The following is a 14,477-nucleotide window of genomic DNA, read 5'->3' as shown; positions in this document are numbered from 1 at the left end:
AGAGATGGGAATTGCATAGTCGACAAAGCGATTTGAATCCATTTTATACATCACACCATCGCACCTGTGTGTAAGGCTAAATGTCAGATTTACTATTATGGCTGTGATACTTCCTCCAAAGGTGAAAAGTTGCCTTAGTGTTCCAATACAGTATCTTCACCTGCACTGACTAATCCACAAACCATGTCAAATATATCCCTCAAATGACCTGTATTACGGCTGTCAAATGGCTGTATTGAGGACTAGAATGTATGTGTGTGTTTGTGTGTGTGTGTGTGTGTGTGTGTGTGTGTGTGTGTGTGGTGACCACTCCCCTCGCACCCTTCCTGCTGGAGCATTTCGACTTAATGTTACGAGAAAGAAGTCGCTCAACAAACCACGCAATGACTGGTCAAGCTGGTACAACCAGAAGCGCTCTTGAAAACCGGTTTCTTAATCTTAATTCCATTAATCCGATTTTGTCCCATCTGCTACAATGAGTGTGTGTGCGCGTGTGTTAACGAAACTGACTGTCGTTGATTAGCAAAACGTACTTTATAGCAAAGCAAAGCAAAGCAAATGTATTTATTTGCCGCGTTTCATACACAAGGTAACTCAATGTGCTTTACATGATTAAAAGCATTTAAAAACAAAGAAAAAAACAGTTTAGAAAGATTTCAAACAAATATAGTTTCTAGTTGTAGTGTACGTTCCTCTTAATCAGGATTTAGCTGTGGTGTGCACACACCCGCACTCAAATAATGGGAAATTCTTACACACTACCGAAAGTCTACAGCTGGCTGTAATTTCTCTTAATGGTAACTTTAGAGATAATAGTATTCACCTAATGTCAAAATGATGGATGGCCGGAAGCGACGTCACCGGCGATGATTTATGACCCTTGGCCTCTGGCCTTGTTTTGACAGGTTTATGGCTTTGACTTTTGACCTTTAGAGGGTTTGTTGTGAACACGTGACATCATTATGGCTCCCTCTATCAGTCATAAAACAATGAAACGAGCACTTCAAAGGGTCATGAGCAGCCACCTGCCACTTCAAATGGTTATTGAACAATAAAACTGGTACTTTAAAGGGTTATAAAACAATAAAAGTATCATGAGCATTAAAATTGGTACTTCAAAGGGTTATAAAACAAAGGCTGGCACTGAAGTGCCAATCAAAGGATCACGCGAGGTCAGACAGGGTTACGTGAGGTCACATGATGTAATTATGGCAAAAGTCAAACAAGGTCACGCATGAACATGTGACATGTGTGATCAGGAAACATGGGTTGGTTGACAAAGGGACAGTGAGAGGAGTCTACCAGCTTTTAGCCGAAAAGTATATGTTGTAAAATCTCCTTTGATGTCTTTGAAATAACGTTTTACATAACACATTTACCAATGAAACAACATTTTTACAATGCATCTTCTCAACATTAACACATTCACTGCCATTGACGGCTTTAGAAGTCAAATATTCATGTTAACTGGGAAGGCTGGCAGTGAATGAGTTAAAAGTATTCGAAGGTAGAAAACAGATCTTACCATATCAGCACCAAGGAGGATAGGTTTGGATGGCTAATATTCACTCACTGGCGCTTCCTTTGTGGAAGTCTTTTTAGCTTTTAGTGACATTAAAAAAACTAAATTTAAATGGGCGTGCTGGAACGCAAACGAAGCAGGACTTAAAATTAATTTTTGTTTTTTTTGTCATTCTGTTATAACAAATACATGCCTTTGTACCTTTAAAATATATTCTATGTTCATTGTAACCTCATATAATCTTTTCTATTTAGTGCAAGGATAAGAACGTTGACTGTTTCTCTCTCTCTCTCTCTCTCTCTTTCTGATATTGTACTATCACTTTGCTGTGTGACAAAGAAAAATGTCTGCGGTTGGGAGGTTGATGGCAATTGCACGAGGCAGATGATAACTTCCTGTTTCATGTGTGTAAAAATGGAAGAAATAGGGGAACTTCTTGGAGCCATCCGGTTCTTTCATGCGCATTTTATATTCAATTGTATCATTACTCTCAAAGTGCTTCTTCTCCTTTCTCTTGTTTACCAGAGTGTTAACATTTTTCCATTGACACATTCCCTGATTATTCCACTTTAAATATACATATTTGACTGATTCAGCTTTATTTTGGGTGGTATTTAATACTGAAATGACTTCATTATGGTTACTACGCAATGAAAGTCTGTGAAAATTAGGATGTAATTTGTTTTCAAATGCATTTGGCCACATCAGGAAAAATAAGTTTGGATAGTTCTACACAGTTTTTGCATTCCACATAATACATCAAGCAACATATCAACTGGAGGCATATTTACAAGATTGCTTGTGAACAACTGTTTCCATTTAAGCTATTCACCTGTGAAATGTTCCAAACAGGTCTTTTCTTTTTTTTTTTTTTTTTTAGCATTGCTCAACTTTCCCAGTCTTTTGTTTGCCCCTGTCCCGCACTTTTTTTGGGAACGCGTAGGCATCAAATATTTGCACACACACGCAAAATAAAAATAAATAACGTTCATCAGTTTGAACATTAAATATCTCATCTTTTTAGTGTATTCAATTGAATATAGGTTGAAAAGGATTTGCAAATCATTGTATTTACGGCTCACCTAACGTCATTGGATTGACTTTTTTCATTGCAAGGATAGCCTAAAATGAGTTTTCTTTTCTTTTCTTTCTTTCTTTCCATCCATGCAGCGCACTTCCCTTTTGTGTACTTTTATTTTGCAAGCCAAGGGGAAGTGCGTCGCAAATGCGAGCGCGGCTTGATCGCTGGGCTCGACAGACTGCGCGTCTTCTCGCGTTTCGCTTTTGTTTTTCCTCTCAACTTGACCCGACATCTTTTTCCGCCGCCAACATGAGCCGCGTCGGGCCGGGGCCGTGAAGAAGAGGAGGAAGAAGGGCAGGAGGAGGAGGAGGAGAAGGAGGAGGAGGAGGAGGGGGAAAAAATGCCTGATGGGTCGCTCCATCACGTCGTGAGGGGAGCGCGATGCCCTGGTTCGGCGTCAGGTGGCTGCTCGCCGCCTTGCTGCTGCTGCTGCTGCTCGGCGGGGCCTTCTTCTTTTGCGAGTATCTCATCTACTTCCCAGTCATCCTCAAGTGCGAATGGCCCCGGGTGCGGGAGCATGCGCGCGGCGGCGGTGGGGAGGCCATCGACGGCCGGCCGCCGGACTCGCCGCCGGTCCGCGCCATGGTTCTGTCCGACACGCACCTCCTGGGGGCCGTCGGCGGCCACTGGTTCGACAAGCTGAGGAGGTAAATGGTGGGGAGGGACAACAAGGACCTTGTGTCCTCTTTTCTGATTGATTGATTGATTGATTGATGACATAATAATAACCGAGGAGCCGTGTGCGCGTGCGCAGGGAATGGCAGATGGAGCGCGCTTTCCAGACCGCACTGTGGCTCCTCAGGCCCGAGGTGGTCTTCATCCTGGGGGACATCTTCGACGAGGGCAAGTGGAGCTCACACAAGGTCAGGCGAAGAAAAAGGGGGCCGGGGGTTTGTTTATAAAAATAATGTAAAAAAGGAGGTTTGGCATGTAATAACAGCTGCTGATGGCGTCTAATTGAGGCAATACGGAGTACACTATTTGCGGCCCCTATACTCTCTAACAAAAGGGCAACTATACAGTAATTACATTAGTTGTAAAGGGAAAGGAGAAGGGGTCTATTTGAGGTGCGGTGCTTATTCAAGTGTATCACACATGGCTATTAACTCATTCACTGCCAGCCTTCCCAGTTAACATGGATATTTGACTTCTAAAGCCGTCAATGGCAGTGAATGTGTTAATTGGAGGTACAGCATCTATTTAAGGAATTGTAGTGCATTTTTTGCCCTGACTCTAACGGACGCCAAAAACGTTCACCTCTCAAATAAACACTACACCCATTTTTCTTTATGAGAAAACAACAAACGACTTTAAGTGTAATGTTCGCAGTTGGTAAGCGTGCGACATAAGGCGTCATTGTCCCTGCAGAATTGGGAGGATGACGTGCGGCGCTTCAACAGGATCTTTCGGCACTCCGGCGACACGGAGCTGGTGGTCCTGGTCGGGAATCACGACATCGGCTTCCATTACGAGTGAGGACACACTTTGTTGCTTGTAACGTCTCGCGCGTGAGTCTGTGTTTGATAAAGGCCAAGACAGAGTAAAAATCAGTCTTTGTATAAAGTACCCTAAAGCGATACTTGAGTAAAAGTACAACCCCAATTACAATGAAGTTGGGATGTTGTGTTAAAACATAAATAAAAACAGAATAAAAACGATTTGAAAATCATGTTCAACCTATATTTAATTGAATACACTACAAAGACAAGATATTTAATGTTCAAACTGATAAACTTGATTGTTTTTAGCAAATAATCATTAACTTAGAATTTTATGCCTGCAACACGTTCCAAAAAAGCTGGGACAGGGTCATGTTTACCACTGTGTTACATCAACTTTTCTCTTAACAACATTCAGTAAACGTTTGGGAACTGAGAACACTAATTATTGAAGCTTTTTAGGTGGAATTCTTTCACATTCTTGCTTGATGTACAGCTTCAGCCGTTCAACAGTCCGGGGTCTCTGTTGTCGTATTTTACGCTTCATAATGCGCCACACATTTTCAATGGGAGACAGGTCTGGACTGCAGGCAGGCCAGTCTAGTACCCCCACTCTTTTACTACGAAGCCACGCTGTTGTTACACGTGCAGAATGTGGTTTGGCATTGTCTTGCTGAAATAAGCAGGGGCGTCCATGAAAAAGACATTGCTTGGATGGCAGCATATTCTTCTCCAAAACCTCTATGTACCTTTCAGCATTAATGGTGCCTTCATAGATGTGTAAGTTACCCATGCCATTGCCACTAACACAGCTCCATACCATCACAGATGCTGGCTTTTGAACTTTGCGTCCATAACAGTCCGGATGGTTCTTTTCCTCTGTGGCCCAGAGGACACGACGTCCACAATTTCCCTAAAAAATTTGAAATGTGGACTCGTCGAACCACAGAACACTTTTCCACTTTTCATCAGTCCATCTTAGATGAGCTCGGGCCCAGAGAAGCCGGCGGCGTTTCTGGGTGTTGTTGATAAATGGCTTTTGCTTTGCATAGTAGAGTTTCAAGTTGCACTTACGGATGTAGCGCCGAACTGTATTTACTGACATTGGTTTTCTGAAGTGTTCCTGAGCCCATGTGGTGATATCCTTTACACATCGATGTCGGTTTTTGGATGCAGTGCCGCCTGAGGGATCGAAGGTCACGGGCATTCAATGTTGGTTTTCGGCCTTGCCGCTTACATGCAGTGATTTCTCCAGATTCTCTGAACCTTTTGATGATATTATGGACCGTAGACGATGAAATCCCTAAATTCCTTGCAATTGTACATTGAGAAACATTGTCCTTAAACTGTTCGACTATTTTCTCAAGCACTTGTTCACAAAGAGGTGAACCTCGCCCCATCTTTGCTTGTGACTGACTGAGCAATTCAGGGAAGCTCCTTTTATACCCACTCACCTGTTCCCAATTAGCCTGTTCACCTGTGGGATGTTCCAAACAGGTGTTTGATGAGCATTCCTCAACTTTCTCAGTCTTTTTTGCCACCTTTTTCACCAGCTTTTTTGGAACGTGTTGCAGCCATAAAATTCTAAGTTAATGATTATTTGCTAAAAACAATACAGTTTATCAGTTTGAACATTAAATATCTTGTTTTTGTAGTGTATTCAATGAAATATAGGTTGAACATGATTTTCAAATCATTGTATTCTGTTTTTATTTATGTTTAACACAACGTCCCAACTTCATTGGAATTGGGGTTGTACATGCATCTTAACAGAAAACTTTCTTAGAAGTAAAAGTCACCTTGTAGAATAGTAAAAGTCAGTCATTTGCTGTACTTAAGTATACATTTTCTTTTGTTATTTAATACACTTAAGTAATGGAAGTAAAAGGTACAAGTATTAAAAAAGTGTTTTTATTTCGTTTGATTTCTTTTTGTTTACTTCAGTGGTGTAGTGAAAGGATTTATGTGTTGGAAAATGCAACACTACCGGTCCGCCCATAAAAAAAAAAAAAAAAAAACACTTCCTGATTATCATTATCAGTATCTCTACACTACCACATGAGTACAGGCAGGACTGTTAAAATGTATCTGAGTAAATGTGTACATTTTATTTAGGAAAAGTAGTGGAGTAAAAGTTGCCAAAAATATAAATAATGAAGTACAGACAGGCGAAAAGTCTACTTAATTACAGTAGCAAAGTATTTGCACTCTGTTACTATACAAGACTGCTAACACAAAAGTTAAGCAAAACTGCTCACACTTTGACCCGGTAATGGAGTGAGAACAGGAAGGCGTTGGCGCAGCCATACTGTCACCAAATGGCCTTTTAAAGCTACTACAGTGGGGCCTTCAGGTACAAGTTGAATTTGTTCCGTGACCACACTTGTGACGCAAAACACTGAAATCTCAAATCATCTTTCCTCATTGAAGAATGGAAAAGTCATTAATCTGATAATCAGATCAAGCTCCCCCTCCACCAAAAAAGTATCACATTATTTTGTTAAAGTAAAATAGCACTCGGCGGGCGACTGGTTAGAGCGTCAGCCTCACAGTTCTGAGGAGCCGGTTTCAATGCCCGGCCCCGCCTGTGTGGACTTTGCATGTTCTCCCCGTGACTGCGTGGGTTTTCTCCGCGCACTCCGGTTTCCTCCCACATCCCAAAAACATGCATTAATTGGAGACTCTAAATTGCTCGTAGGTGTGACTGTGAGTGCGACTGGTTGTTTGTATGTGCCCTGTGATTGGCTGGCAACTACTTCAGGGTGTACCCCGCCTCCTACCTGACGACAGCTGGGATAGGCTTCAGCACGTCCGCGACCCAAGTGAGGACAAGCGGCTCAGAAAATGGATGGATGGATGGAATACAGCCCTCTACATTATTGTACTTGTATAAACACAGTAAGCTGCAGTAATAGGATAATGAGTATATGCGTATCTAAATGCACCAATGACTTTATGTATTCATTGTAAAAAATAAATAATAAGCTAACCACTGGAAACCCCTCCTTGAGCTGTCACCTTATCATGGTAGAGGGGTTTGTGTGTCCCAATGATCCTAGGAGCTAAGTTGTCTTGGGCTTTATGCCCCTGGCAGGGTCACCCATGGCAAACAGGTCCTAGGTGAGGGACCAGACGAAGCACAGCTCCAAAAACCTTTATGAAGATGAAAAATTCAGGAGGACGTTTTCCCTTGCCCAGACGCGGGTCACCGGGGCCCCCCTCTGGAGCCAGGCCTGGAGGTGGCGCTCGAAGGCGAGCGCCTGGCGAACGGGCCTGCACCCATGGGGCCCGGCCGGGCACACCCCGAAAGGGTAACCTGGGTCCCCCTTCTCATGGGCTCACCACCTGTGGGAGGGGCCATAGGGGTCAGGTGCAGTTTGAGCTGTGTGGTTGCCGAAGGCGGGGACCTTGGCGATCCGATCCCCGGCTACAGAAGCTGGCTCTAGGGACGTGGAATGTCACCTCTCTGGCAGGGAAGGAGCCCGAGCTGGTGTGTGAGGTCGAGAAGTTCCGACTAGATATAGTCGGACTCCCCTCCACGCACAGCTTGGGCTCTGGTACCAGTCCTCTCGAGAGGGGTTGGACTCTCTTCCACTCTGGAGTTGCCCACGGTGAGAGGCGCCGAGCAGGTGTGGGTATACTTATTGCCCCCCGGCTCGTTACCTGTACGTTGGGGTTCACCCCGGTGGACGAGTGGGTAGCCTCCCTCCGCATTCGGGTGGGGGGACGGGTCCTGACTGTTGTTTGTGCCTATGCACCAAACAGCAGTTCAGAGTACCCACCCTTTTTGGAGTCCTTGGAGGAGGCGCTGGAGAGCGCTCCCGCTGGGGACTTCATCATTCTGCTGGGGGACTTCAATGCTCACGTGGGCAATCACAGTGAGACCTGGAAGGGCGTGATTGGGAGGAACGCCCCCCGCCCCCCGCCCCCCATCAGAACCCGAGCGGTGTTCTGTTATTGGACTTCTGTGCTCATCACGGATTGTCCATAACCAACACCATGTTCAAGCATAAGGGTGTCCACACGTGTACTTGGCGCCAGGACACCCTAGGTCTCAGTTCGATGATCGACTTTGCGGTCGTGTCAGCGGACTTGCGGCCACATGTCTTGGACACTCGGGTGAAGAGAGGGACGGAGCTGTCAACTGATCACCACCTGGTGGTGAGTTGGCTCCGATGGAGGGAGAAGATGCCGGTCCAACGTGGCAGGCCCAAACGTATTGTGAGGGTCTGCTGGGAACGTCTGGCAGAATCCCCTGTCAGAAGGAGTTTCAACTCCGACCTCCGACAGAACTTTGCTCATGTTCTGGGGGAGGCGGGAGACATCAAGTCCGAGTGGACCATGTTCTGTGCCTCCATTGCCGAGGCGGCCGACCGACGCTGTGGCCGTAAGGTGGTCGGTGGTTTCCGTGGCCTTTTTGGCCTGTGGGACTCCTGAGGCAGTTGATGGGTACCGGCTGGCCAAGCGAAATGCAGCTTTTGTGGTCACTGAAGCAAAAACTCTGGCATGGGAGGAGTTCGGTGAAGCCATGGAGAAAGACTTCTGGACGGCTTCGAGGAAATTCTGATCCACCATTTGGCGGAGGGGGAAGCAGTGCACCATCAACACTGTGTATAGTGGGGATGGGGCGCTGCAGACCTCGACTCGGGATGTTATGAGTCGATGGGGAGAATACTTGGAAGACCTCCTCAATGCCACCGACACGCCTTCCCATGAGGAAGCAGAGTCTGGGGTCTCTGAGGCGGGCTCTCCTATCTCTGGAGTTGAGGTCACCAAGGTGGTTAAAAAGCTCCTCGGTGGCAAGGCCCCGGCGGTGGATGAGATTGGCCCGACGTTCCTAAAGGCTCCGGATGTTGTGGGGCTGTCCTGGTTGGCACGCCTCTGCAACATCGTGTGGACATTGGGGACAGTGCCTCTGGATTGGCAGACTGACTGCTATTTCGAACTGTTTATAATTCCCTCAACCATGTCTAACAAGATGCTTTCACTGTAAGTATGGTGTTCTTTTGGTGATGAGCAGTGTTGTGTTTGTACCAAACATAGTTTTGGAATTATGGTATAAAGGTTTAACCTTGGATTCCAGTTGGAACTTTTATTGATTGATTGATTGAACGAGCCAGTACTTGCCAGAAATGTCTACAGCGCCTTCAGTCTTGCAGTTGCCTTCCTGGCCTCCCTTACCAGTTTTCGTCTTGTCTTTTCATCCATTTTGGAGGGACGTCCAGCTTTTAGAAATATCACAGTGACAGCTGTGCCATCTTTTGTCCACTCGATAGGGTGTGCACACTCGTGCAACCAAATTATCTTTTTTGTTTGTTTTGTTCATTCAAGGCTTTTGTCTCCCCACTGCAGGATGGACTGGTTCAAGCTGCAGCGCTTTGAGAAGGTCTTCAACGCCTCCTCCACCAGGATCGTCACCAAAAACGGAATCAAGTGAGCTGTTTCGCCTGTTTTTGCCTGAGCAAAATATTAGGACAAACTGTCCGAATGCTGGTTTGTGCTCATCCATGTTTAGCTTCTTACTGGTGAACAGCGTGGCGCTGCATGGTGACGGCTGCCCCATCTGCCAGTCTGTGGAGAAGGAGCTCTTCAGACTCTCCAGGGGACTCAACTGTTCTCTGCAGGCAAGTCGGCAGCACGCACGCACAAACAAAACAAAACAAATACAACAAAGCAAACTCATGGTTTTGCAGAGTTCGGGGGACGGCTGCGAGGGAACGCAGATGTATCCTCCTACACCTCCCATCATGTTACAGGTGAGCTCATTAACCACTGCACCTCAAGATAATAAAGCAAAGCTAATCAGCCCGTTAAAGGCACCATTTTGAAGCCAAAAAAACCCAAAACAAAACATCAAAGCAAATGTCGCTTCATCATGCAAAATAACACATTTATTTTGTTAGCAGCAAATACAATTTAGCATCTTCAATGAATCCATCTTGCACATTTTAAAAAACATTTGTTTTTAAAGATAATTTTGTGTCTTCTGTGAACCAAACATACACGTTTTGGAAAACGTTCAGCATTTTCAAAGAACCTAACTTGTATATTAAAAAATAAATAAATTAATTAAAGACAGTTAAGTGTCTTGAATGAACATAACATTTGTGTATTTTTTTTAAATTAAAAACGAATTACGTTATTAAATTAACCTAACCTGCGTGTTTTTAAAAACTCAGACAATTTAGTGCCTTCAAGCAACCTAACACATGCGGCTCCATAAACATCAGTCAATGTAGCATCTTCAAGGACACTTAACGTGCAAATTTTTTGTAACCAAAGACAATCTAGCGTCTTCAAAGAATCTAACGTATGCGGTTTGTAAACACGGTGTGTAAACATCAATGAAGCTAACAAGCAAAACCCAATCATGTTGGGGGGATGCCTAATAAATAAACAAAAATACAATAATTTTCTCATCTTTTTAAACTGATAATCAATTGAATACTCTACAAAGACAAGATATTTTATGGTCAAAATGATCAATGAACAAGCCTGGAAAGTTAAGGAATGCTCAAAAACACCTGTTTGGAACATTACACAGGTGAACAGGTAAACTGGAAACAGGTGAGTTTTATGATTGCGTATTAAGGGAGCATCCCCAAAAGGCTCAGTTGTTCACAAGCAAGGATGGGGCGACCTTCACCACTTTGTGAACAACTGCGTTAGCAAATAGTCCGACAGTTTAAAAACCTTTCTCAACGCACAATTGCAAGGAATTTAGGGATTTCATCATCTACGGTACAGAATATCATCAAAGGATTCAGAGAATCTGGAGAGATCTCTGCAACAACCATCACTGTATGCCCGTGACCTTCGATCCGTCAGGTGGCAGTGCATTAAAGACCGGCACGATTCTGTTAAGGATACTGCCACGTGGGCTCAGCAACACTTTAGAAAACCATCGTCTCAGTTTGACGCTACATCTACAAATATAAGTTAAAACTCTACCATGAAAAGCTAAAGCCATATATCAACAACACCCAGAAACAACGCAGGCTTCTCTGGGCCTGAGCTCATCTGAGATGGACTGACGCAAAGTGGAAAAGTGTGCTGTGCTTGGACGAGTCCACATTTCAAATTGTTTTTGGAAATCATGGATGTCGTGTCTTCCGGTGCCGGAGGAAAAATACCATCCGGATTGTTATCAGTGCAAAGTTCAAAAGCCAGCATCTGAGATTGTATGAAGGTGTGTTGGTGCTCATGGCATGGTTAACTTACACATCTGTTAAGGCCCCATTAATGCTGAAAGGTACATACAGGTTTTGGAGCAACGTATGCTGCCATCCAAGCAATGTCTTATTTCAGCAAGGAGCATCAAAGACTACTAGCGTATTCAGGGAACCCAATGTATGCCTTTTCACAACCATCAAAGACAAGTTAGCATCTTCAGGGACGCTAATATGTGCTTACATTTTGTTTTGCTTGAATCTAACATTGTAGGAGCAATGATGATGACGATGTTGTTGTTGATGATGCGGTTGCTGCTCTCTAGCACTACCCGTTGTACAGAGTGAGCGATGCGGGCTGCACGGGCACTGATGCCGCGCCGGCCGGACAGCGACACCTTCTGTTCAGGGAGAAGTACGACGTGCTGTCCAAGGAGGCCTCCCAGAGGGTGAGGAGCACTCCCACATCTTCTGTTAAATTACGCTGATGATAATTTTTGTTTGGGTGTCCTCAGCTGCTGCAGTGGTTCAAGCCCCGCCTCATCCTGAGCGGCCACACCCACAGTGGCTGCGAGGTCCTCCATGACAACAAGTACCCAGAAGTCAGCGTACCGTCCTTCAACTGGAGGAACCGCAACAATCCCAGTTTCATCCTGGTGGGTTGCCCATGATCGCCGTCATCATCTAATTCAGTGTGCCGCAGCACATAAAAAATTTTTTTTGCTTTAGTTTTAGGGGAAAAAACAAATAGAAAGTTGATATTCCATTGACACGCCATACAAGCACTTATTAACGCATTCACTGCCATTGACGGCTTTAGAAGTCAAATATCCTTGTTAACGGGGAGGGCTAGCAGTGATTAAGGGAGACTTTTATTTATAATACAATGCACTTTTTGAAAATATTGAATTGTTTTTCCCCCACAAATTACAACATACTGTATATATTTTTTTTCTTTTCTTTTTAAATGTTTAAACTTTCGAAACCTCCATCCATCCATCCATTCATAAATTTAAAAATATCTTATTGTATTTCAACTTTTGAAATATTTAAATTGCAAACCCTGCTTTATAAGTGTTTTCACTTAGTGTTATTTTAATATTTTGAAATATTTAAATTGCAAACCCTGCTTTATAAGTGTTTTAATATTTAATCAATACTATGTGGCAGTTAAATGTATTGTTATGAAAACAACGTTTATAAAAATATAACTAAATAATAAAAATAAAACAAGTTATTTTAGTATTAGTCTTTATTGAAAAAAACAACAACAGCAGCATTCATTTTATAATCAATTCAGTCGTTGGGGTGACTGCCGACCTGTGCTATGCCTCACATATTTTTGCGCTACAACGATTGACAATATTCAACGTACTCAAACACATTCTTGAAATCAAATTAAACCTTTTTGACGATTGTAATACAAATACGAGGACGTACCATTTCTTGTCTGTTTTGCGTTCATTGATATTTTCATGTTGGTTACACGTCAACTGGCCCTTTAAATGGTCCATTTTGTTCTCTCTCCTCCTCTCCCAAAAAGGCGTCCGTGTCACCGGCCAGCTACGCGCTGTCCAAGTGTTTCTTACCGGAGGAGAGCACCGTCATCAGCGTGTACTGCTCCGCCGGCGCGTGCCTGATGCTGCTTGTCCTGGCGCACTGCTTGTGGATGAAGGGCCTGCTGCAGTGCCTCAGCCTTTGCCTGCTGGGGAAGCACAAGCCTCTGTGAAAACTACATTACCCAACACCCCCGGCGTCCAGAAGCCGGAAGTGGAGACGAGCAGTCACTCGGGATACCGTTTTGAACGTGCCAAAAGAACTGTCTTGGTTGGTTTTACCTGAACATTCCACGACACTATGAAGTACGAATATTGTTCAATTATTATTTTAAGTGCGTTTAAATGACTCAAACTTGTGATTATTTATGAAGTGGTGAGTGTAGCTTGTGCCCCCACCCAAAAAAAAAAAGTGGGTTCGTTTTACCCTTCACGTGAGCTTGCCAAGAGGTGGTGCTTTGTCATTTTCAGGTAATTAAATCATCCGGAATGACCCAATTCAACAAAACGAGCCACCACTGACATTTAAGCACTTTGCCTTGTTTTTGGCATCCAGAAACACAAGTTTATTATTATTATTAAATGTCAATGTTAAATGTCAGACGTGCCATGTAATTCACTGTGAACTGAAAACTCACCGCTCATCTCACAGTATATTGGTTTATCGAGAGGTTTATGATCCCATAGGTTGTTTTTTGTCGGTCACCTTCTGTGCCAAATATTTGATGTTTTTTTTTGCCAAGTTGACATTTCTTATCAACTGTGCGTTAATAAATCACCATCTTTAACACCCACGTGGAGTTTTGACATTCGCACGGAAATCATGATATCAAACTCATTTTAGTCTTCAATGAAACCAAGGACAATTGGCTCTTCAAAGAATCCAATCTATGTGATTTTGTAAACTTCAAAGACAATTAGGGTCTTCAAGTAGCCTAATGTAAACAAGACAATTTACTGTGTTTAACGAACTTATAACATGATTTGGTATAGACAATTTAATAGAGGAAATGACCATTTTGCAATGTAAGTTTAAAGACATTATTAATCGAGGAAATGAACATTTTGCAATGTAAGTATGTTTAAAGACATTATCTCCCAAGCCCCTAATGTAAGCATTTGGTAAAAAAACAGACAACTTAGCGTCCTTAAAGATAATGTAGTCAGTAAAAAATTTTGCATCTTCAAGGGACCATAATCTTAAGGTTTTGTAAAAATGAACTCAAGTTGAAGAACCTAATGTGATTTTAACCTGATGTGTTTTGTAAACAGACAATTTAGTGTCTTCGAGGACTAATGTATGTTTTTGTGGAAAACATTTTGGTCTCTTCAAAACAAACAATTTTGCATCTTCAAGGAACAATGTACATTTTTGTATACTTTTAAGAACCTGTGTTTTTTGTTATTAAATATGAAATATAGTTTAGCATTTTTAAGGAATGTACTTTTATAAAAGCAAAGACAGTTTAGAATCCTCAAGGAGCTATACGTGGTTTTGTTAATGTCAAAGACAATTTTTTTGTCTTCAAGCTTTTGTAACCATCAAAGATTCTGCTGCTGTTGATTCTGTAAACATCCATCCATTTTCTGAGCCGCTTCTCCTCACGAGGGTCGCGGGCGTGCTGGAGCCTATCCCAGCTATCATTGGGCAGGAGGCGGGGTACACCCTGAACTGGTTGCCAGTCAATCGCAGGGCACATATAAACAAAC

At 43.3% G+C, this 14,477-nt stretch overlaps 1 protein-coding gene across 2 annotated transcripts; it reads left to right on the top strand.

Annotated features, from left to right (window-relative positions):
* Positions 1 to 2,751: 2,751 nt before the first annotated feature.
* On the top strand, positions 2,752 to 14,028 carry mppe1 (metallophosphoesterase 1). 2 transcript variants are annotated; one of them, XM_061798718.1, is made up of 9 exons: positions 2,753 to 3,250; positions 3,358 to 3,466; positions 3,933 to 4,075; positions 9,395 to 9,475; positions 9,558 to 9,666; positions 9,736 to 9,798; positions 11,538 to 11,660; positions 11,727 to 11,867; positions 12,755 to 14,028. In XM_061798718.1, the coding sequence occupies exons 1-9, from the start codon at positions 2,985 to 2,987 to the stop codon at positions 12,938 to 12,940; spliced, it is 1,221 nt and encodes a 406-aa protein (XP_061654702.1). In that variant the 5' UTR covers positions 2,753 to 2,984; the 3' UTR covers positions 12,941 to 14,028. The 2 variants fall into 2 exon arrangements, with proteins under 2 accessions (XP_061654701.1, XP_061654702.1); XM_061798717.1 differs by having other exon boundaries at positions 2,752 to 3,250; positions 3,972 to 4,075; positions 9,558 to 9,798.
* The last annotated feature ends 449 nt before the right edge of the window (positions 14,029 to 14,477 follow it).

The sequence above is a fragment of the Phyllopteryx taeniolatus genome, chromosome 14 (genome assembly GCF_024500385.1).
Source record: "Phyllopteryx taeniolatus isolate TA_2022b chromosome 14, UOR_Ptae_1.2, whole genome shotgun sequence".
Taxonomy (NCBI): Eukaryota; Metazoa; Chordata; class Actinopteri; order Syngnathiformes; family Syngnathidae; genus Phyllopteryx; species Phyllopteryx taeniolatus.
The sequence above is the reverse complement of the archived record's forward strand: the minus strand, read 5'-3'. Positions and strand labels throughout refer to the sequence as shown.